Here is a 22,698-nt window from a genome sequence, read left to right as displayed (position 1 = left end):
GTCTAGGCAGCCTAGAGGGGTTTGAGGATCCCTGGTGCCTGTTAAGTGCCATTTCTTCACCTCATGACTCAGCAGGAGTTTCTCTAATAAAGAAATAAAGCTTTTGCCTGAAGCTCCCACTCTGCCCGTGACAGGAAGCCCTGGGAGTGTATGTGACATCCCGGCTCTTTGGCAGCCTGGGGACTCCTGGGATGTCACCGTGGAGCCCCTGGGAGTGCCTGTGACAGAGCGGTGCCTTTGCAGCCCAAAGTCGCCTGGGATGTCACCATGGAATTACTGTGACTCTGTGTGACCACACGGCTCTTCAGCATCCCCAGAAACCCCTGGGAGGTCTCCATGGAACCCCTGTCTGTGCCTGTCTCAGGCCTGGAGCCAGAGCCCGTTGCCATGGCAACCATTTCCAGTCCCATCCCCAGGCTCATGGGATCCCAGAGCCACAGAATTGGCTGAGTTGGGAGGGAGCCATGGGGATCCTCCAGTCCAACTGCTGGCCCTGCACAGGGCACCCCAACAATCCCAGCCTGGGCCTGGCAGCGCTGGCCAAACGCTGCTGGAGCTCAGCCAGCCCTGGAGCTGGGAGCCTTCCCTGGGGAGCCTGTTCAGTGCCCCAGCAGCCTCGCGGGAAAAACCTTTTCCTCACATCCAGCCTAAACCTGCCCGCCTCAGCTCCAGCCGCTCCCTCCACTCCTGTCCCTGGGCACCAGAGGGAAGAGGTTCCCGCAGCCCCCAGCCAGGGACCCGCTCCCAAGGCTGCTGCCATGGCAACCAGGCCTGGCACCAGCTGGGATGCTCGGTTTCCACGGGCTGGGCTTCAGGAATGGCATTCCCCAATTTCCTGCTCCTGCTGAAACCTTGCTGCCACTCGCTTCCCTCCCAGCTCCCATGGAAAGCACAAAAGGCAAAGATCCCATGCTGGGAAAAGAACAATTTATTGAGAACAGCCATGAGATGAGGAATTAACATGAACAGAAATAATTTTGATAACAGAAGGGATAAGACAAATTATTTACAGGGAAAACTAATAAAGAACCTATTGGCTCTTCCTGGCCACATATTTCCTCCTGCCAAGAAAGGACACTCTTCTCCTCTGGTGAGGGAGAGGGAGTCCTTTTCCTGCCCCTGGCAACGACCTGAGATGGGATTGAATATAATGACAGGGCCATGGTCGGACTCTCATGTTCTTTGATCTCACATTATGTCCTTGCCATGGGCAGGAAAAGGTACAGGTGTGTTCCCAGCATGGATCCCAGGGAACATGGATCACCAGGTCTCTTACCAGTGTCGGTCCTCCAAGGTGGGATGAAGCTGGAGCAGTGAACAAAGCTCTTCTTGTACTTGGGGCACTCACAGGGCTTCCCTTAGTGGTGCCTCCGTTGGTGTCTGGTCAAGTGAGAGCTCCGGGTGAAGCTCTTCCCACACTGGGGACACTCGTAGGGCCTCTCCCCAGTGTGGATGCGTCGGTGCCTGATGAGGTTGGAGTTGTGCTTGAAGCCCTCCCCACAGTCGGGGCAGCGGAAGGGCCTCTCATCCGTGTGAATCCGCTGGTGCAGGAGGAGATTGGAGCTGCTGTGAAACCTCTTCCCACACTCAGGACACTCATAGGGCCTCTCCCCAGTGTGAATGCGCTGGTGGATGATGAGGTGGGACCTCCAGCTGAAGCCCTTCCCACATTCCCCACACTTGTAGGCCCATTCCCCAGTGTGGATCATCTGGTGACAGATCAGGCGGTTGCTCCGGCTGAAGCTCTTCCCACACTCCAAGCACTTGTAGCGCTTCTCCCCATCCTGAAGCTGCTCATGGACCACCAGCTCAGAGCCCTGGCTGGATCTCTGGCCGCCTTCCCGGCACAGGGTGGGTCTTTCCTCCTCAGAGCACCCTGGGATGGGTTTGGAGCCCCTCCTCCTGTGGGATCTCTGGGGATTTTCCTCCCTGTTGGATTCCTGCATTGTGGACCTGCTCACAGTGACCTCTTCCATGAGGTTCTGCCGTGGGGATTTGTCTTCCCTGGTCTCCATCCTCAGCTCCTTGTCTGGGGGAGGAAGGACAAGGAGAGGATGGGATTTGCCTCCATGCCAGAGGGAAGGGGAAGGAGATCCCCCCAGTGCGTCCCCGGCAGGACGGCGTCGGCAGCGGGGTTGTCCTGCAGCCGGGGGCCAGGCTGGGCTGGGAGATGGAGCAGGAGAGAGGGGGAAAGGGGCACTGACTTCCTCCTCACCTGCCTGGGTGTCCTGGGAGATCTTCCTCTTCCTTGCAGCCTTCTCATCCATCCAGCCAAGGTTTGGGAATGGGAAATCCTGGTTTGGGAGAAAACAAAGAATGAGCACGTTGAGTTTGAAAGTCCCTCTGTCCAAGTCCCTCTCTAGAAGTCACCGGGAATCTGGGGTGTCTTGATTTAAAAGGAAAGGTGTTTACTAAGGAAAGGAGAAGCCTCCATTGAAATTGATAAAAATGTAAGCAACAGCCTTTTCCAAATTATTATAATCTTGATTTCAAAGTGATCCCAGATAAAAATATAGGAATAACAATTCTTTACTAAAGAAATTAAAATGAAAATGCAGCAGTACAATAAAAAAAAAACACAAAAAAACAGCACTCTGAGAGAGTCAGAATACAACCTGATACCCTGTTGGTCAGGGTGCTGGTAGCAGTCTGATTAAATGGTGGCTGCAGTCCTCCTGGAGTGACTGATGTGGTTCTGTTGAAGCAGTGGTCCTGTAGAAGATTGTAGCTTACCTCTGAAGTTCCGGTGCTGTAGATGGGTCTGGTCTCTCCTCTGGGAATCCAGTGGAGAAAGACTGCCTGTAGTGCTTTGATGCTCTGATTATATCCATGCAGGAATACTTGGCTCCTCCCCCTGGGTGGAGCATCTCACAATGGGATGATGTCATTTTATCAGTCATGCAGAGAGACTCAATGGCCCATTAACAGAAGATATCTCCCTGGAGGAAGGATGGGTGGTGGAAGAGATAAAGAACACTGCCCCACCTGGTTTTAACAGCTGGCCCATTAACAGAAGACATCCCTCAGTTATGAGGGCTGGGTGATGAAAGAGATAAAGAAAACTGCTCCTCTGGTTTTTAACAGATGATGAGAGAATACATGCTTTTGGTTGAATCTTGCATTGCAGCCCAAGACATGGGGTACATAAAAATTGTACACCACCAAAATCTGGCCCAGAAAATGCCTCCCAGGAGTTCTAGTTCCATCTCTGTTCTCTCCCTTTTGGTGTTCAGGTTTTCACCCCTGTCCCAGCTGCTGGGGGTCACACTTGTACTGTGGGTCCCCTGTCCACTCGGTCCCTGACCTCTTCTGGCTGCTGTGAGTGCCAGGAATTTGAAAACTTCCTCCCATTTCCATCTCCCCACTTAGGGATGCAGGGGGTTTTTGGGGTCCCAGGGTCCCTGCTCCCCTTATTCCCTTCTTGGGGGTGCATGGGGTCCAAGGAATCCCCCCTGCCCCTCTCTATTTAATTGAGGGTCCCACGAATCATGGCGCTCCTCCTCTCTGGGCTCCCCACTTTGGGGTCCTGGGGGACACAGGGCTCTGCTCCTCCAGGCTGCCTCTGCCAGCAGCTGCCACTGGGAACCCCAAATGTCCCCCTAAAGGACATTTTCTTCTCAGCCTTGGTGTTCTTCATTCTCCAATCATCACCCCCAAAAACCCAACCCAGGAACCCCACAGGATATCTGGGCCGAGCTCCCCCTCCCTGGTAACCTGTGGGATAGGGGGGTGTTGATCCCATGGATGGGGGGGCTGTGAATTCAGGGAGTGAATCCCAGCTTGACGGGGATATGCTGGACCTGAGATCATACTGGGATAACAAGCACCTAACTGGGATTACTAGGACTGTCTGGGAATGTCTATGGACATGCTGAGGGCAACTGGGATATACTGGGTGTGTCTGTGATCATACTGGGGATGACTGGGAACACACTGGGAACAATGGGAACCATGCTGGGGACAACTGGGAACAACTGGGAGTGACTGGGTCTGCACTGGGGACAGCTGGGAATGACTGCAACCTTGCTGGGAGCAGCTGGGATCATCTGGGAAGCGACTGAGACTATACTAGGGGCAACTGGGTGCAACTGGAATCACGCTGGGAGGAACAGGGAGCAACTGGAACCATGCTGAGGGTAACTGGCATCCTACTGGGATCACAGTGGGAGCAGTTGGGCCATGCTGGGACCATACTGGCCGTCTCTGGAACTGCACTCAGCGTGACTGGGAGTGGCTGGGAGCAACTGGGATCAGGCTGGAAACACCTGAGGAGTGACTAGGAGCAACTGGGATAGACTGGGAGAAACTGAAACCACAGTGCAGGTAAATGGGAACAACTGGAACCACACTGGATAATCGTGGGAGCAGCTGTGCCCATGCTGCGGTCATACTGGGATCCTACTGGAACTAGCTGGGATCATACTGGGGGTGACTGCAAAGGTGCTGGCTGGGACTGGAACCATGCTGGAGGTGACTGGGAACAACTGGGCCCATCTTGGGAGTGACAGGGAGTCACTCTGGCCATGACTGGATTCATGCTGGAAGGATATGGGAGTGACTGTAACCATACTGGGTGTGGCTGGGTGTAACAGCAAATACTGGAAGTGACTGAGATTGTAGTGGGAGTGACTGGGAGTCACTGGGATGCTTGGTTCCTCCCCCTGGCTGGATCATCTCACAATGGGATGATGTCATTTTATCAGTCCTGCAGTGAGACTCAATGGCCCATTAACCGAAGATATCCCCCTGGAGGAAGGATGGGTGGTGGAAGTGATAAAGAACACTGCCCCACCTGGTTTTAACAGCTGGCCCATTAACAGAAGATATCCCCCCAGTTATGAGGGATGGGTGATGAAAGAGATAAAGAAAACTGCTCCTCTAGTTTTTAACAGATGGTGATAGAATACATACTTTTGGTTACATCTTGCATTGCAACCCAAGACATGGGGTACATAAAAATTGTACACCACCAAAAATTGGCCCTGAAAATGCTTTCCAGAAGTTTTCCATTTCTGTTCTCTCCCTTTTGGTGTTCAGGCTTTCACCCCTGTCCCAGCTGCTGGGGGTCACGCTTGTACTGGGGGTCACACTTCTACTCGGTCCCTGACCTCTTCTGGCTGCTGGGAGTGCCAGGAATTTGAAAAGTTCTTCCCATTTCGCTCTCCCCACTTAGGGATGCAGGAAGTTTTTGGGGTCCCAGGGTCCCTGCTCCCCTTATTCCCTTCTTGGGCGTGCAGGGGGACCAAAGAGTCCCCCCTGCCCCTCTCTATTTAATTGATGGTTCCTCGAATCATGGCGCTCCCCCTCTCTGGGCTCCCCACTTTGGGGTCCTGGGGGACACAGGGCTCTGCTCCTCCAGGCTGCCGCTGCCAGCAGCTGCCACTGGGAACCCCAAATGTCCCCCCAAAGGGCATTTTCTTTTCAGCTTTGGTTTTCTTCATTCTCCAAACATCACCCCCAGAAACCATACCCAGGGACCCCCCCAGGATATCTGGGCCGGGCTCCCCCTCCCTGGTAACCTGTGGGATGGGGGGGTGATGATCCCACGGGTGGGAGGGGGCTGTGAATTCAGGGACGGAATCCCAGTTCGACTGGGATATACTGGGCCTGACATAATAGTGGGATAACAAGCACCTAACTGGGATTACTAGGAGTGTCTGGGAATGGCTATGGACATGCTGAGGGCAGCTGGGATATACTGGGAGTGTCTGTGACCATATTGGGGATGACTGGGAACACACTGGGAACAATGGGAACCATGCTGGGGACAACTGGGAACAACTGGGAGTGACTGGGTCTGCACTGGGGACAGCTGGGAATGACTGCAACCTTGCTGGGAGCAGCTGGGATAATCTGGGGAGCGACTGAGACTATACTAGGGGCAACTGGGTGCAACTGGAATCACACTGGGAGGAACAGGGAGCAACTGGAACCATGCTGAGGGTAACTGGCATCCTACTGGGATCACAGTGGGAGCAGTTGGGCTATGCTGGGCAAGACTGGGACCATACTGGCAGCAACTGGGACTGCACTCAGGGTGACTGGGAGTGGCTGGGAGCAACTGGGATCAGGCTGGAAACACCTGAGGAGTGATTGAGAGCAACTGGGATAGACTGGGAGAGACTGAAGCCACAGTGCAGGTAAATGGGAACAACTGGAACCATGCTGGATAATCGTGGGAGCAGCTGTGCCCATGCTGGGGTCATACTGGGATCCTACTGGAACTAGCTGGGATCATACTGGGGGTGACTGCAAAGGTGCTGGCTGTGACTGGAACCATACTGGAGGTGACTGGGAGCAACTGGGCCCATCCTGGGAGTGACAGGGAGTCACTCTGGCCATGACTGGAATCATACTGGGAGGATCTGGGAGTGACTGGAACCATACTGGGGGTGGCTGGGTGCAACAGCTCATACTGGGGGTGACTGAGATTGTAGTGGAAGTGACTGGGATCATTCTGGAAGTGTTTTTCTGTAGATCTTCTGTCCTTCTGTTTTCTATTTCTTCTCCTTCTAATCCTATGTATCTGGAACATTTTTGGATAGATAACATCTTAAGGGTTAACACTTTTTAGGTTAAATGAGCTAAGTTTGCAAAGTTAATGCTATGGTAAGAGTTTTATGTTCAGTTGGATGTTGTATTAAACCCTTTGCCAAAATTTCTTGACTGTCTAGATTTTGCCAGTAGAATTTTGTGTCATTTTGACTTCTTAGCTCAGTTGGTCAGAGCATGGTGCCAGCATCACCGAGTTTGTGGGTTCAATCCTTGTGTGGGCCATTATCTTAAGAGCTGGACTTGATGGTCCTTGTGGGTCCCTTCCTACCAAGAATATTCTTTGTATCTGTCCATGCTGAGAAGATCTGGTTGTTGTTTCTCCTGTGCACCAAATTCAAGCACAGGAACCTTTGGTTACCACCAGCATTGAAGTGTTCTGGGGTGTTACAGCCCTGCAGGCTCACAGTGGCCTCTTGTTTCCATAAGGCCCCAGAGTGTCCCACTGGTCCCTTGGTTCCATGGGCCCAAGAGTGCCACAACGATCCCCTTGGTTCCACAACTTCCCATGGTGTCACACTGACCAATGTTTCCATAAGGATCTGGAGTGTCACACAGGTTTATGGCATTTGTCCTTGCTGCCCCTCACATCCCACTGCCCCACAAAGAGCCCCGAGCCACCCGTGAGGGACAGGCCCTGCTGGGCCAGGCCTGGGCTCAGGGCTTGGCCTTTCTGCTTCCTCCAACCCAGCCAGGGCTTGCTCAGCATTGCAGTTCCCTGCTCAGAGCCTTTGGCTCCCAGCAATCCTGGCCTCCAGGATCTGTTCTCACCAGTCCCTGGGGAGCCTTTGGCAGTCCCTGCCCTCAGTGGGGCCAATTGATGCTCCAAGGGACTTGGAGTTTTGCTTCTGACGCCTTGAGCAGCTTCTTCAGCCTGAAGGAGGGACAAAGGAGGATCAGGAAAAGGAGTAGGAACCACGATGTCAAGCACTCCCTGAATTCACAGCCCCCCCAACTCTGGGATCATCACCCCCCATCCCACAGGTGACCGGGGAGGGGGAACTTGGCCCAGATATCGTGGGGGGTCCTTCTTGGGTTCTGCTTTTTGGGGGGGATGTTTGGAGAATGGAGAACTTCAAAGGTGAATGGAAAATGCCCCTTGGGGCACTGGAGTGTCCCAACATCCCTACGTGAGGAGATGGAAACAGGGGGAACTTTTCATATTCCTGGCACTCCCAGCAGCCTGAAGAGGTCAGGGACTGAGTAGACTGGGGACCCCCAGTACAACCGTGACCCCCAGCAGCTGGGACAGGGGGGAACCTCTGAGCACCAAAGGAGAAAGACCAGAGATGGGGAAATCCTGGGAGGCATTTTCAGGGCTGAATCTTGGTGTTTGGGAGGTTTTTATGGACCCCATGTCTTGGGTTGCAATGCAAGATGTAACCAAAAGTATGTATTCTATCACCATCTGTTAAAAACTAGAGGAGCAGTTTTCATTATCTCCTCCATGACCCATCCCTCATAACTGGGGGATATCTTCTGTTAATGGGCCAGCTGTTAAAACCAGGTGGGGCAGTGTTCTTTATCTCTTCCACCACCCATCCTTCCTCCAGGGAGATATCTTCTGTTAATGGGCCATTGAGTCTCACTGCAGGACTGATAAAATGACATCATCCCATTGTGAGATGCTCCACTCAGGGGGAGGAGCCAAGCATTCCTGCATGGATATAATCTGGGAATCAGAACACCAGAGGCAGTCTTTCTCCACTGGATTCCCAGAGGAGAGACCAGACCCATCTACAGCACGGGAACTTCTGAGGTAAGCTACAATCTTCTATGGGATCATTGCTTCAACAGAACCACATCTGTCACTCGAGGAGGACTGCAGCCACCATTTAATCAGACTGCTGCCAGCACCCTGACCAACAGGGTGTCAGGTTGTATTCTGACTCTGTTGGTGGGTTGTTTATTTGTTGGGTTTTTTTTTGTACTGCTGCATTTTCATTTTCCTTTCTTTAGTAAAGAACTATTATTCCTATTCCCAAATCATTACCTGAGAGTACTTTGATTTCAAGATTAAAAGAATTCGGAGAGGATGGGATGTTTACGTTTTTATCAATTTAAATGGAGGTTTCTGCTTTCCTTAGCAAACATCTTTCCTTTCAAACCAAGACACCGCAGATGACCCGATGATTTCTAAATATGGACTTGGTAAGAAGTACCATCAGATTCAACGTGCTCATTCCTTGTTTTCTCCTAAACCAGGATTTCCCAATCCCAAACCTTGGCTGGATGGATGAGAAGGCTGCAAGGAAGAGGAAGATGCCCCAGGAATCCCAGGCAGGTGAGGAGGAAGTCAGTGCCCCTTTCCCCCTCTCTCCTGCTCCATCTCCCAGCCCAGCCTGGCCCCCGGCTGCAGGACAACCCCGCTGCCGACGCCGTCCTGCCGGGGACGCACTGGGGGGATCTCCTTCCCCTTCCCTCTGGCACGGAGGCAAATCCCATCCTCTCCTTGTCCTTCCTCCCCCAGACCAGGAGCTGAGGATGGAGACCAGGGAGGACAAATCCCCACGGCAGAACCTCGTGGAAGAGGCCGTTTTGAGCAGCTCCACGGTGCAGGAATCCAATGGGGATGAAAATCCCCAGAGATCCCACAGGAGGAGGGGCTCCAAACCCATCCCAGGGTGCTCTGAGGAGGAAAGACCCACCCTGTGCCAGGAAGGCAGCCGGAGATCCAGCCGGGGCTCTGAGCTGGTGGTCCATGAGCAGCCTCAGGATGGGGAGAAGCCCTACAAGTGCTTGGAGTGTGGGAAGAGCTTCAGCCGGAGCAACCGCCTGATCTGCCACCAGATGATCCACACTGGGGAATGGCCCTACAAGTGTGGGGAATGTGGGAAGGGCTTCAGCTGCAGCTCCCAACTCATCCATCACCAGCACATCCACACTGGGGAGAGGCCCTACGAGTGTCCTGAGTGTGGGAAGAGGTTTCAGAGCAGCTCCAATCTCGTCCAGCACCAGCCGATTCACACGGATGAGAAGCCCTTCCGCTGCCCTGACTGTGGGGAGGGCTTCAAGCGAAACTCCCACCTCATCAGGCACCGACGCATCCACACTGGGGAGAGGCCCTATGAGTGTGGGGAATGTGGGAAGAGCTTCAGCCAGAGGTCCAACCTCAATACCCACAAACGTATCCACACTGGGGACAGGCCCTACGAGTGTCCCGAGTGTGGGAAGAGCTTCACCCAGAGATCTCACTTGACCAGGCACCAACGGAGGCACCACTAAGGGAAGCCCAGCGAGTGCCCCAAGTGCAGGAAGAGCTTTGTGCACTGCTCCAGCTTCATCCACATTGGAAAATCCACATTGGGAAGAGACCTGGTGATCTGTGTTCCCTGGGATCCATGCTGGGAACACACCTGTCCCTCTTCCTGCTCATGGCAATGACATGATTTGAGATCAAAGAACGTGAGGGTCTGGCCATGGCCCTGTCATTATATTCAATCCCAACTCAGGTCATTGCCAGGGGTATAAAAAGGACTCCCTCTCTCTCACCAGAGGAGAAGAGTGTCCTTTCTTGGCAGGAGGAAATATGTGGCCAGGAAGAAACAGTCGGTGGTGTTTGAGTTTTCCCTGTGAATGGTTTGTCTTATCCTTTCTGTTACCAAAATTGTTTCTGTTCCTGTTTTTGCCTTATCTTGTTGCTGTTCTCAATAAATTGTTCTTATTCCAGCATGGGATCTTTGCCTTTTGTGCTTTCCATGGGAGGCGGGAGGGAAGCGAGCAGCAGCGCAGTTTCAGCAGGAGCAGGAAATTGGGGAATGCCATTCCTGAAGCCCAGCCCGTGGAAACCGAGCATCCCAGCTGGTGCCAGGCCTGGTTGCCATGGCAGCAGCCTTGGGAGCGGGTCCCTGGCTGGGGGCTGCGGGAACCTCTTCCCTCTGGTGCCCAGGGACAGGAGTGGAGGGAGCGGCTGGAGCGGAGGCGGGCAGGTTTAGGCTGGATGTGAGGAAAAGGTTTTTCCCGCGAGGCTGCTGGGGCACTGAACAGGCTCCCCAGGGAAGGCTCCCAGCTCCAGGGCTGGCTGAGCTCCAGCAGCGTTTGGCCAGCGCTGCCAGGCCCAGGCTGGGATTGTTGGGGTGTCCTGTGCAGGGCCAGCAGTTGGACTGGAGGATCCCCATGGCTCCCTCCCAACTCAGCCAATTCTGTGGCTCTGGGATCCCATGAGCCTGGGGATGGGACTGGAAATGGTTGCCATGGCAACGGGCTCTGGCTCCAGGCCTGAGCTGGTGTCCATGGCAACCATCCCCTGGCATGGGGTCTCCATGGAGCTGCCAAGGGACTGACCATAGCACCAGGGGTTGTGATGATTGTCATGGAAATAGAAAATGGCAAGAGCACCTGGTGATAGTTGCCATGGAAACAGATCATCGCTACATGGGGCTGGTGATGGTTGCCTACTAAGGATCACATTTGTTACAGGCCCTCAGAGGAGCTCCATGGGGACATTCCAAGGTTCTCCAGGCTGTTCAAGAGCTGGCATGTCACAGGCAGAGACAGGGGCTCCACAGAGACCTCCCAGGAGTTTCTAGGGATGCTGAAGAGCCGTGTGGTCAGACGCAGTCACAGCAATTCCATGGTGACATCCCAGGGGTCCTTCGGCTGCAAAGGCACTGCTCTGTCACAGGCACTCTTGGGGGCTCCACGGTGACATCCCAGGAGTCCTCAGGCTGCCAAAGAGCCGGGATGTCACAGACACTCCCAGGGCTTCCTGTCATGGGCAGAGTGAGAGCTTCAGGCAAAAGCTTTATCTATTTGTTGGAGAAACTCCTGCTGTGTCATGAGGTGGAGAAATGACACCCAACAGCCACCAGGAATCCTCAAAACCCTCTAAGATGCCTAGACTTTTAAATTCCTTCTAAGAGAGGAGACTTGGGTGGCTGTCCACTCCAATCCCGGTCCCAGACTTTGTTTAAGTGTAAAAGACTGAACAGGTGGAATTGAACCATAATGCAATTTGTCCCACAGGATTAACAATGGCATACCATCCATCTTTTTTGGTTCCCATTGCCAAAATTGGTACTCTCCCTTAAACATTTCCTGTATCCAAGGGTATCTCCCAAAAAAAACCAGCTAGCTCGGGCTGGCCTTGGCCTCTGGTGGTCACCTCGCATCAGCCCCTGTGAGGCTCTGTTCCTTCCTATGGAAAAGCTCCAGCCTTCTTGTCCCGGGACCATTTAGAATTTGGCATCCCAAATTCCATAGATCTAAGAATTGCTCCAAGACAAAAGCAGCAAGGACAGAGGGGTTAGGTTGGCCTTGTCCTCTTGTGATTTTCTTAGACTATAAGCAGTCTGTTTTCATTTGAAAACCCCTTAGAGAATGCCCAGAGATCTCCCAAGGTGGGGTTTTGAGGCCTCAGGCACATGACCACTCTATAGGGACAAAGGAGCTCTGTGCTCCATGGGGTGGAGACTGAGGACAGTGGAGGAGAGCCATGAGAGTTTTTAAGGAGCAGTTTCAGAGACTGTGGATCTTTTTGACATAGTGGAAAACAGCCAGAGAAAGAAAGAATTGATGCCAAGTGCAGCTGGGGAGGCCCAGAGTGGACACCAGGAGAAAGGAATTTGTGTCCCAGGACAGGGCTGTGGTGCAACACATCCCCCAGAAGGAGTCTGGAGCAGCCCAAGGCTTTGTGTGGCCAGGCAGAGTCAGGCAGGACGCAGAGCTGTCAGCAAAGGAAGGGGCCAGCGAGGTGGGGCAGCCAGGGGATGACGACAGCCTGCAGGGACAGAGGCGCAGGGCATGGACACCACAGGGCAGCCAGGGCTGGAGAGGGCACAGGGATGGGCAGCAGCTGCAGAGCCCTGCCTGAGGCAACTTGTGCAGCCCTTTGGCCATGGCTGCTGGCCCTGGGCCTGAGGCCAGCAGGGGACAAGTGACCCTGGCAGCCCTGGGGCCTCATTGCCTCCTTGTCCCTGCTCAGCAGCCTGGCAGGGGCCGCCCCATGGTGCTGCCCTTGGCATTGCACATCCCCACATGCCAGTGGCCCGGGAAGAGCCCTGAGCAATGAGGGAGGGACAGCATCTGCCTTGCCAGGGGCTGGGGCTCAGCCCTTGGCCCTTGCCATTCCTGAAACACATCCAGCTTTGCTCAGCACCACAGACACCTTTCCCTTGCTTGTCCCCAGCTGCCATCAGGGCCTCCAGTCTTCTGCTCTGCCTGGAACCTGGGGACGCTTTCTCACTCGTGTCTCTCATTTCAACTACAAGAAACTTCAGTGTTTCCATCTGACTTGGAGCTCTTGAGGAGTTTCTGGAGCACACTCTGAGGGACTGAGTGTGATGCAAAGAGCCCCAAAGGCCCGAGAGGGTGATGAAAGTGCTGGTGCTGTGTCTGTGCTGCTGAGCTGGGCTGGGCTCCTGGCCCAGAGGCAGCTCCTGGCAAGGGCAGCGCTGCAGAGAGACAGCTCTGGCCAGGAGCAGCTCCTGAGCACAGCCCAGCAGGGCTGGGGCCCTGCCAGGGCAGCTCAGGGACACAGAGAGCAGGCCCAGACAGAGCTGCCAGGGGCTCAGCACTGGCAGGGGCTGTGGGATGTGCCAGAGGGGGCTGTGTCCCAGCAGCACCTCTGTGGCTGTGTCCTGGAGCCCCAGAGCAGCTGTGATGTCAGAAAGGGGCTGTGTGACAGCTCCGAGTGGGTTGTGTGAGGTCATAGCTGGGGCTGTGACATCCCAGAGTTTGTTGAGTGAGGTCACTGAACAGCTACAGCATCATAGAGGGGATTCTGTGACATCAGAAAGAGGTGTGTGATGTCACAGTGTGGCTGCATGACGTCACAGAGTGGGCTGGGTGATGTTACTTAGTGGGTTGTGATATCAGAGACATGACTATGACATCAGAGGTCGAATGTACATCATTACAGAAAGGATTCTGACATCCTTGGGCAGGTTGTGTGACACCACTGAGTGGGCTGTGATATCGCAGGTGTCTGTGTGACATCTCAGGGGGCTCTGAGAGGTCACTGGGGAGAAGTCCAGAGAAGTCCAACGCTGCCCTTGCAGCAGCCTGTCTGCACAGAAACACTCCCAGGGCTCTCTGCATTTCCCTTCCCTCACTCTTGCCTCACTCACACACCTCCCAACAACCCACTTGGTGCTTTCAGCTGCAAGGAGTTCAAAGCTTGTCTGTCCTTCAGCAGCTGCTCTAATTCTGCCTTCAGCCAACTCTGGGGCTGTGTTTATTGTAGAACTCCCTGTGTGTCTGAAACATTCCTTGTGTGGCTCTGCCTTGGGGAAGGGGAACCTCCTTGGTGGCACCTTGGGCTTGGCACACACTTGAGGAGGGTGTCTGTTTTCCATGGGGAAACTCAGCAGTTTTAGATTGCTAAAATCAAAGAAGGAAAACCCCTCTTTGCCTGAGTGCAGCCAGTTCTGTGAGCAAAGCAGGTTCCAGGAGAGTGAGGAGAGACAGGATGGGGCTGGGGAATGTGGAGCAAGGTTGTCCCCACTGGGTCAGACCTCAAGGCACAGCTTCTCTGACCTGGCCAGACCTCCTTAGGAGAGACCCTGGATCAATATCCATCACTGAGTGCTGCAATCACCTCTGCTCTAAAGAGAACAGGAATAAAAGACACCTTTTAAATTGGGAATATCTATTTCCTAGAAGCTGTTTGAACTATTTCTCCATAACTATTGTAGGAAACTTTCCTAAGAACTGCACCAGACCAGAGGGAAATCAAGGCACAGCCATGGTTTGTTAGGATTTGCTTGATCCTAATGAGCCCCGTGGTGCATTTGGAGCTGAGCCCTTCAACTTCAGGACCTGAGAGGAGATTGCACAAACCTTTCCAGGAGTCAAAGTCAGAGGAAACACCCAAAGTGTCTCCAAGCATTAATGGGTCCCACTGAGGTCCATCCCCAACACAGGCTCCTCATGGACTCCTTGGAGGAGAGAACTGGAGGCCAGGATTGCACAAAAACCTCTCAGAGACTCAGTGTGGGAAGGAAAATCCAAAGTAGCTGAAAAAACCCTGAGTATCTCAAAGTATTGATGAGACCCACTGTGTCAATGCAAAGCTCCCAAGGGACTCATTAAAGCAGATAATTGGGGCCAGGATTGCACAAACTTCTCAGAGACTCAGGGTGGGAAGGAAAAAGGAAAGTGCCTTAAGAACCTGAAGTACCTTAAAGCATTAATGAGCCCCACTGAGTGTTGTTGCTGACAAAGGCTCTCAAGGGACTAATTACAGCAGATAATTGGAGGCCAGGATTGCACAAAGCTCTCAGAGACTCCAAGGCAAAAGCCAAAGTCCTTTGAAAAAGCTGCAGTCCCTGGGAACATGAAGGAGCCCCCAGGGCCATTCCTGAGCAAGGCTCCCCAGGGACTCCTTCCAGCAGATCCCTGAGGCCACTGGCATGTGGGCTAGGGGGGATGCTGAGGGCAGGCCAAGGGGGTGACAGTGGCCAGCCTTGCTGGGGCTGTGCCAGGAGGCCCCAGGGCCTCAGGACAAGGTGTCTCCTCACAGCCCTTGCTGGCACAGCTTTGGCTGCTGTGGCCCAGGGCACCAAGCCTTGGCTTCTCTTTGTCCCCAGCTGTCATCAGTGCCTCCAGTTCTCTGCTCTGCCTGGGGCCTGGGGACACTTTCTCAGTCACGTCCCTCAGTGGGACCCATTAAAAGTGAAAGAAACTTTGGAGTTGGATTCTGACTTGGAGTTCTTGAGAGCTTTCTTCCCCTCCCTGTCAGGGAGTGATGTTCAGGGCCTCAGCACAAAGCCCCAAGAGGCTCATTAAAGTCCTGCTGCTGTGTCTGTGCTGCTGAGCTGGGCCGGGCTCCTGGCACAGAGGCAGCTCCTGGAAACCAAGAAGAGCTTCAAAAGCACATTTCTCTTGCTGAGCAGCTCTTCTGCCAGCCCAGCAGGGCTGGGGCACTGCCTGCAGCCACCCTGGGCACAGCCCAGAGGCACAGAGAGCTTCAATCAGTCAGGGCTGGGAAGGTGCTGAGAAGTGCCTGGGGCAGAATCCCTGCCAGCCCTTGACACAGGAAGCCTCTGGCTGCAGGACAATGCAGCTGCAGCTCCTGGAGGCATCTCCTAAAGCTGGAACATCCCAGTGCCTACAGACCCTGTGAGTACAGCTCTGAGTATTTCTGGTGGAGGGGAGGTGAATGCTCCTGAAGCTCTGATATGCTGAGGGTTCCTGGTCAGTCATGGAATATTTGAAAGATAAGGATTTTGATAAAAATGAGGACATTTCCTAAGACTTTATATTCAGTTTCCTACTATTGCAGAATGGCAGGGAGGGGGGATAAAGATTAAAGGTATTATGAATTTTGACAATGCCTGAGATAGCTGAACTGTTACTTTTAGTGATCAGTAGGTTTACAGGAGATTCCTAATGTACTTTCAGCCACTCTGCCCATGGACTGCACCAAGTAAATTATACAAGGACCACAGCAAGTCAGGGGCTGCATAAAAGGGAAGTTTGTGCTTTTTTAATCTAGTGCTTTGGGTTCCCTGGATGGGAAATTTCACATAGATATTCAGCTCTCATTTCATTTCTCTATTCAACCTCTTGTGACAGGTTGCGATAAATTAAAAAAAATAAATTCTCAAATCTTAACCAGGCCGTGACAGAAATCAGCACAGGGTCCCTTACAGGCAGCATCAGTGTCGCTTTTCCAGCCTCCTCAGGGTTGCTCTGCCATTGCCATCAGAGCCTGCAGAGCCAGAGCTGCCCCTGGGCAGTGCCCTGAGCTGGGAGGGCTCTGCAGGGCAGAGCTGAGCCCCCAGGGCTGGGCTGGGCTGGGGCTGGGCTGGCAGGGTCCAGCCCTGGGCACAGGGCAGCAGCTGCTGGCAGGGACAGCTCCAGGCAGCAGAGCCCTGGGCAGGCAGTGGGGGGAAAGTGGCACCAAGCTGTGCTGGGATTTTAGTTTAAAGTTTAAAGTCTTTTCCCAAATTAACTATTGCATGATTACTTTTATACTGATCCCCATGCCAAGACACAGCAAATGTCTCAATGCAAATGCCTGAGGGTGATTGTCCTGCACTGGTGCTGCCTGGCAGGGGCTGGGCAGGGCTGGGCAAGGAAAGGCTTTTCCTCAGGGCCTGGCTCTCTCTCCTTGCCTTGCCCAGGTGCTCCTGGCATTGCTGACAGCTCTCTGGGAATGGCAGCTCCAGCTGCAGGGCAGGCCCAGCCCTTGGGCTCCTCCAGTGCAGGCTGGGCACAGCAATGGGATGTCCCAGCTCCCTCTGCCCCAGGAGCTCTGGGCAGGGCAGGCTGGGAGGCTGGGAATGACCCGACTCTCCTCCAGCAGTGCCATGGACAGGACCCTTGGTGTGTCCTTGGGGTGCCACCCAAGCTGTGAGCTGTCTCCAGGGGACACTGGGGACAGGAGTGTCCTTGGCCAGGAGTGGGGCTGAGACTCTGAGAAAGGCTGAACCAGTTTGCTCTGCTGTGTGTCCCTCTGCTCTCAGCTGTGTCAGGCTGATTTTCAGGGGAACACATTGCCTGCCCTTGATCTAAGAAAGGGCATCTGGGGACAGATGGAGTGACAGAGCAGCTCCCCTGACCCTCCACTGAGTTACAGCCAATGCTCCTGCATTGCACATTTCTCTCTGATCTCCCTGGGCACAGCAGGAAACCCTCTCAAACTGCCTTTGGCCATCACCATTCCTGAGCCCTGGGACAGGAGATGCAGCCAGGCTCCTCTGCCTCAGGAGCAGTTTGGGATGATGCAGTCCAACCCCAGGACTGGCCCCTGACCCCGTTCCCATGACCCCACTGCTGCAGAGCAGATCTGACTCCTCACTGTCCATGGGCAGAGCCCCTGCTCATCACAGCAATGGGGCCAGATCCCAGCAGAGCTCCAGGAACGGGGCTGAAGGAAGGGCTCTGAGAAAAGGAAAATTGGGTAGCACAGAGCAGCAGGAGCAGGGCTGGGAGAAAGGACTTGGACATTGCTCAGCCAAGTCTCCCCTGACTTGTCACTTTCTCCTCCTTCAACAGAACTCCATGGCCAGAGTGAAGAAATGCCCAACAGCAGCTCCATCAGCCACTTCCTCCTGCTGGCATTGGCAGACACGCGGCAGCTGCAGCTCCTGCACTTCTGCCTCTTCCTGGGCATCTCCCTGGCTGCCCTCCTGGGCAACGGCCTCATCATCAGCGCCGTAGCCTGCAGCCACCACCTGCACAGCCCCATGTTCTTCTTCCTGCTCAACCTGGCCCTCACTGACCTGGGCTCCATCTGCACCACTGTGCCCAAAGCCATGCACAATTCCCTCTGGGACACCAGAGACATCTCCTACACAGGATGTGCTGCACAGCTCTTTTTCCTTCTCTTCTTCCTTGGAGCAGGGTTTTCTCTCCTGACCATCATGTGTTATGACCGCTACGTGTCCATCTGCAAACCCCTGCACTACGGGACCCTCCTGGGCAGCAGAGCTTGTGCCCACATGGCAGCAGCTGCCTGGGCCAGTGCCTTTCTCAATGCTCTCATGCACACAGCCAATACATTTTCCCTGCCCCTGTGCCATGGCAATGCCCTGGGCCAGTTCTTCTGTGAAATCCCACAGATCCTCAAGCTCTCCTGCTCCAATTCCTACACTAGAGAACTTGGGTTCATTGCAGTCAGTGCCTGTTTGGTACTTGGCTGTTTTGTGTTCATGGTTTTCTCCTATGTGCAGATCTTCAGGGCTGTGCTGAGGATCCGCTCTGAGCAGGGACGGCACAAAGCCTTTTCCACCTGCCTCCCTCACCTGGCTGTGCTCTCCCTGTTTATTAGCACTATCATATTTGCTCACCTGAAGCCCCCCTCCATCTCATCCCCATCCCTGGATATGGCCCTGTCAGTTCTGTACTCAGTGGTGCCTCCAGCCCTGAACCCCCTCATCTACAGCCTGAGGAACCAGGAGCTCAAGGCTGCAGTGTGGAGAATGATGACGGGATCATTTCAGGAACATTAAACTGCTGACCAATTTCTGCAAATCACTTGTAAGAAAAATCACCTTTGATAGTTCTTTCTGGTTTTCCTTTGGAGGTTCTTTTTATTTGTTTTACTTTTTTAATCTTGTCCACAATAAAATGTCATTGTTTTGTGCCAATTCTCATTTTGTTTCTCTCCACGTTCCCTGTGCCCACAGACTGTGTCCATGAGGCGCTGCACTCTTGGTGGATTTAAATGAACTAAAGGATCTCCCAGGAAAGTTTTCTCCAGAGATGCCCCTTTTGTTCCCTTCTCTGGAGCTGCAGCAGCAGTGTCTGTGTGCAGAGCTGGGGCAGATCAGTGCTGGCACAGCAGCTGTGCCCAGGAGCAGCAGCACTTGGTGTTGCCAGTGCTGCTCCCGTGCCACTGCCCCGCTGCCCTCCTGGCCCTGGTGTTGCTGCAGGGCCTGAGTGCTCTCGGGGCCGGGCACAGCCCTGGGGGTGGCAGTGCCGGGGCTGCAGCAGGGACAGGCCATGGGCACTGCTGGGGCAGCGCTGACGCCTCAGGGCAGGGCCTGGGGGCTCCAGGCTCCTTGCCCAGGCTCTCTCAAGAACACGGCCAGGCCAAAGCTCAGCACAGAAAACCCCCGTGAGCAGCCCCAGGTTGGCCGTGGGCAGGCTGGGGGCAAACAGCATGGCTGGGGCTCTGCAAGGTCCCTGGGGGAGATGGGAAGGAGCAGCAGATCAGGGGCTGATCCATCCCCACTGCGCTGGACACCCCAGGGCAGCGTCCCAGAGCGTCCTCATGGAGCTGCCAACAACATCCCCCCTGTGCAGCCCTGGCCTCTCCCCCAGCTCAGAGAGGTGCCGCATCCTTGCAGGTACATGTCATGAATAAAATCTCTCAAGAAATCCACCCCGGATAAAATACTGTGTTTAGTTAGGTACAGTTAATGTTCTCATCCCATTTGTAAACCTTGTACCCCTTGTTTACTCCGATGGTTATTAGTAATGTTAATTACTTACCAGTTTCTGAAGTGTTTTAAAGGTTCTTATGAGACATTCCTGTACCCTTTCCCCTTACTTCCCTGCTACCTTGTAACAGAGCTGCTCCCATGGGGGCTAAATCCAACTAACAAAAGCAACCCATTAGAAAGGTATGCCACAGAAGGAGACAACTCCCATGGTCACTGCCACACTAGAACAAAGAAACTCCCAGGAAGCTGTGTAACCGAGTAAAATGCAGACTAAGGCATGCAGGACACCAAAACAACAAGCTAACAGAGGAATAAAGCAACAAGGAAACATATTTGAGCAAGCTATGATGCAAGATCATCTCCCTGCATCACCTAAACCTGCTTAGAAACCATCTTCCTGCATCACCATGACCTAAAGAGGACTGGAAAGGACTGACAGCCCTAGACAGCAAACCAGGATGACAGGTCCCTGGCTACTCTCATGAGGACGGAAGCCCCAGCTCTGCAGTGTGTGCTGCAAAGCTGAATTGTGTCTCCTCCTTGGAGCTGACAGTGTGGGAATGGCTGTGGTGCAAGCAACCCCTCGGCCCCCGCCACCCCAAGAGCTGAATCCTAATAAAGGCATCAAACAGGAGTCTTGTCTCCTGGCCAATTTCTTTCAATTACCATGTGCTGCACGGGCCGTGGCCGACGGGGCCTGGACCCACCCGGAGCTCCTCCCGGAGCCCAGCGGACTCCAGCTCAGCGGGGGCCGGCAGCAGGGCACGGCTTAGGCTCGGCAAGGTGTGAGCAGCCGTGGTCCGGCCCAGCCTCAGCCGGGGTCCCGCAGCCTCCCGTCCCCACCCGGTCACTGCTGGGGCCAGCCCGGCCCCGCCAGGCCGAGCCTGTGCGATTCAGCCCTTCTGGGACACAGGGCCAGAAAGACTTCAGCCCTGAAGCAGCAGGCTTTGAGTTCAAGCCTTGGGAAGCACTTGCCAAAGGCTTGATGGCAATTCATACGTTCATCAAGTCACCCCACTGAAAGTTATGTTTCTAGAATCTTCCCTTATCTCTCCCCGGATTGGTTGCAATTTGTCACAGTATTTTGCATCTTTCTAACCCCAGTCTGTGTCTGGACCCATGCCCTCAGACTGCGCCCTCACACCTCCCCTAGATATTGTTGTGTCTGCCCCTAGGCCTGGTCTTTGCACTTTGCTCCTGTGCTGCGCAGGCTTTATGGGCCTCATCCCTACTTGATTTTCCTGTTCCAGTTGGTTTTGGGGACTCCAGCGAACCCGCTCCTTTAATTTCCTCCTCGGTTGCCCGGGTGTCAGGGGACCCTGAAGCTTTAAGGATTGTTGTGGCCACTGTCAGCACGACTGCAAGGGCCGCAGTGCAGCGGGGCCCGGCCCGACCGGCAGCCGGGTACCTCCTCAAAGGTGGAAGCAGGAGAGAGATTTCCCGGGCTTGCCTGTCTGCAAAATGTCAATCTCACCGAGGTGGATCCAGCTTTTTAAATGCTTTAATAGGTAGTCAGTTCCCACAGCTAGCCAGCTCTTGGATTTTGCTTGGCACAGGGGCAGCTCTTGCTTAGCAGCTCCTCTCAGGAAAATCATTTCCATGGGGGGCTTCTTCCCTGCTCACCAAATAGCAATTCATGCAAAAGCAGCACAAACTGTTCTTCCTGTCCTCCTATCTTTGCCAGAGAGTGCCTTTCAAAGGGATAATAATTGGGAGCGAGGGGGTTTACATTTTCCATTGCAAAGGAGCCTCCTGCCTCCCTTAGCAGGCCCCTGTCTTTCAAACGAAGACACACACGGTCTCCTTTTGCACCTTCACTTGGCCCCAGCCACTCCTGATCATTTGAAGGAGCGGCTCAGAAGAAGGGGCTGCAATCCCCCAAGGCCTGGGCTGCTCCAGGCCGCTCCTGGTGCCTTGGGCTGTTGAAGGGGTGCCGGGGTGGCCTTTGTGACACAGGCACGGGGTGCCAGGGTGGCCTTTGTGACACAGGCACGGGGTGCCAGGGTGGCCTTTGTGACACAGGCACGGGGTGCCGGGGTGGACTTTGTGACACAGGCATGGGGTGCCGGGGTGCCCTTTGTGACACAGGCACGGTGTGTCAGGGCCCGTGGTGACGCGGGACCTTGCGGTGCCCAAAGTCCATTGTGACATGGCAGAGCCCCGCCCCGGCTGGGGGGTATATAAAGGGCTTGTGGGGCCTGGGTCAGTCCCAGGACAGTGGCTGTGTCCAGGTACCTGTGTGCGCCAGAGGACTGCAGGCACGGAGGAGGAGAAGGCGAAGCCCAAGTCCCAGCCCCACAGGCCCTGGCCCGGCTCACAGAGAGCCCAGGCCTTGAGGGAGCAGCAGGAGGAGGCTGAGAGGGCAAGCAGAGGGAGGAGAGGAGCCGTGGAGTCCTGCGCTGAGGAAGAGACAGAGCTCTGCCGAGGAGAAATGAACAAGTTCCAGCAAGGGACTCCAGGGGAAGCCTGCACTGAGCCACAGCTGTCCCCAGGAGAAGCCCAGAGCTGCCAGGAGCTCTCTGAGTGGGATGAAGGCCTTGAGCAAGAGCTGGTCCAAGTATGGGGGAGCTACTGGCATTTCCGGGACTGGGATGAGGGCAGGGAGCAAGAGCCCTCCCCAGCTGTCTCCGAGTGGGGTGAGTGCAGGGAGCAGGAGCCGTGGCAGGCGGACAGCGATCACTGTCAGGAATTCTCAGATTGGGAAGAATCTCCTGAGCAGCGGCTGTCCCCAGGAGAAGGCACGAGCCGCCGGGCACTCTTGGACTGGGAAGCTTGCCGCAAGCAAGAGCTGTCCCAGGATGGCCAGGAGGTGACTGGAGGCAAAGCAAAGAGAAAATCCTCCAGGTCCAGCTGGGATGATGACAGTGATGGAGAGCTGGCTCAGGACAGCAGGGAATACTGCGACATCCTGTGCAGCCAGCTCAAGGCCTGGCAGCGGGAGGACGATGACTGGGATGAGGTGAGCGTCCTGGAGCTGCACGAGGAAGGAGAAGAGGCCAGGCAGCAGAGACTGGCAGATTTAGCCCAAGAGGGAATCCTGCTGCCTGTCCCTCGAGAAGCTTGGGTGGAGTGCCAGGAACCCGAGCTGTGCCCGCAAGAGCAACTCTGTGCCGGGCCTGGCCCTCTGGCAGCCCAAGCCACGGTGGAAGATGTCTCTTCTCCTGGGCAGCCGCTTCCCCACAGGAAAGGCCGCTCGCTCTTGAGGTGGGCACTGCGGGCGCTGCGAGTGCTGCGGGCGCTGCGGGGGCTGCGGGGGCTGCGGGGACTGTTCCACTGCCCCTACCTGGCGGCACAGCCACAGGATCAGCGCCCG

At 54.7% G+C, this 22,698-nt stretch overlaps 1 protein-coding gene across 1 annotated transcript; it reads left to right on the top strand.

The window, feature by feature from the left end:
* The first annotated feature begins 17,516 nt into the window (after nucleotides 1-17,516).
* Nucleotides 17,517-18,449, top strand: LOC147646548 (olfactory receptor 14J1-like). Its single transcript, XM_086873315.1, has one exon. The coding sequence runs from the start codon at nucleotides 17,517-17,519 to the stop codon at nucleotides 18,447-18,449; it is 933 nt and encodes a 310-aa protein (XP_086729441.1).
* The last annotated feature ends 4,249 nt before the right edge of the window (nucleotides 18,450-22,698 follow it).

The sequence above is a fragment of the Cyanistes caeruleus genome, unplaced genomic scaffold (genome assembly GCF_971803275.1).
Source record: "Cyanistes caeruleus unplaced genomic scaffold, bCyaCae1.hap1.1 HAP1_SCAFFOLD_94, whole genome shotgun sequence".
Classification (NCBI taxonomy): Eukaryota; Metazoa; Chordata; class Aves; order Passeriformes; family Paridae; genus Cyanistes; species Cyanistes caeruleus.
Note: the sequence above shows the minus strand (reverse complement) of the source record. Positions and strands in the feature narration are given on the sequence as shown.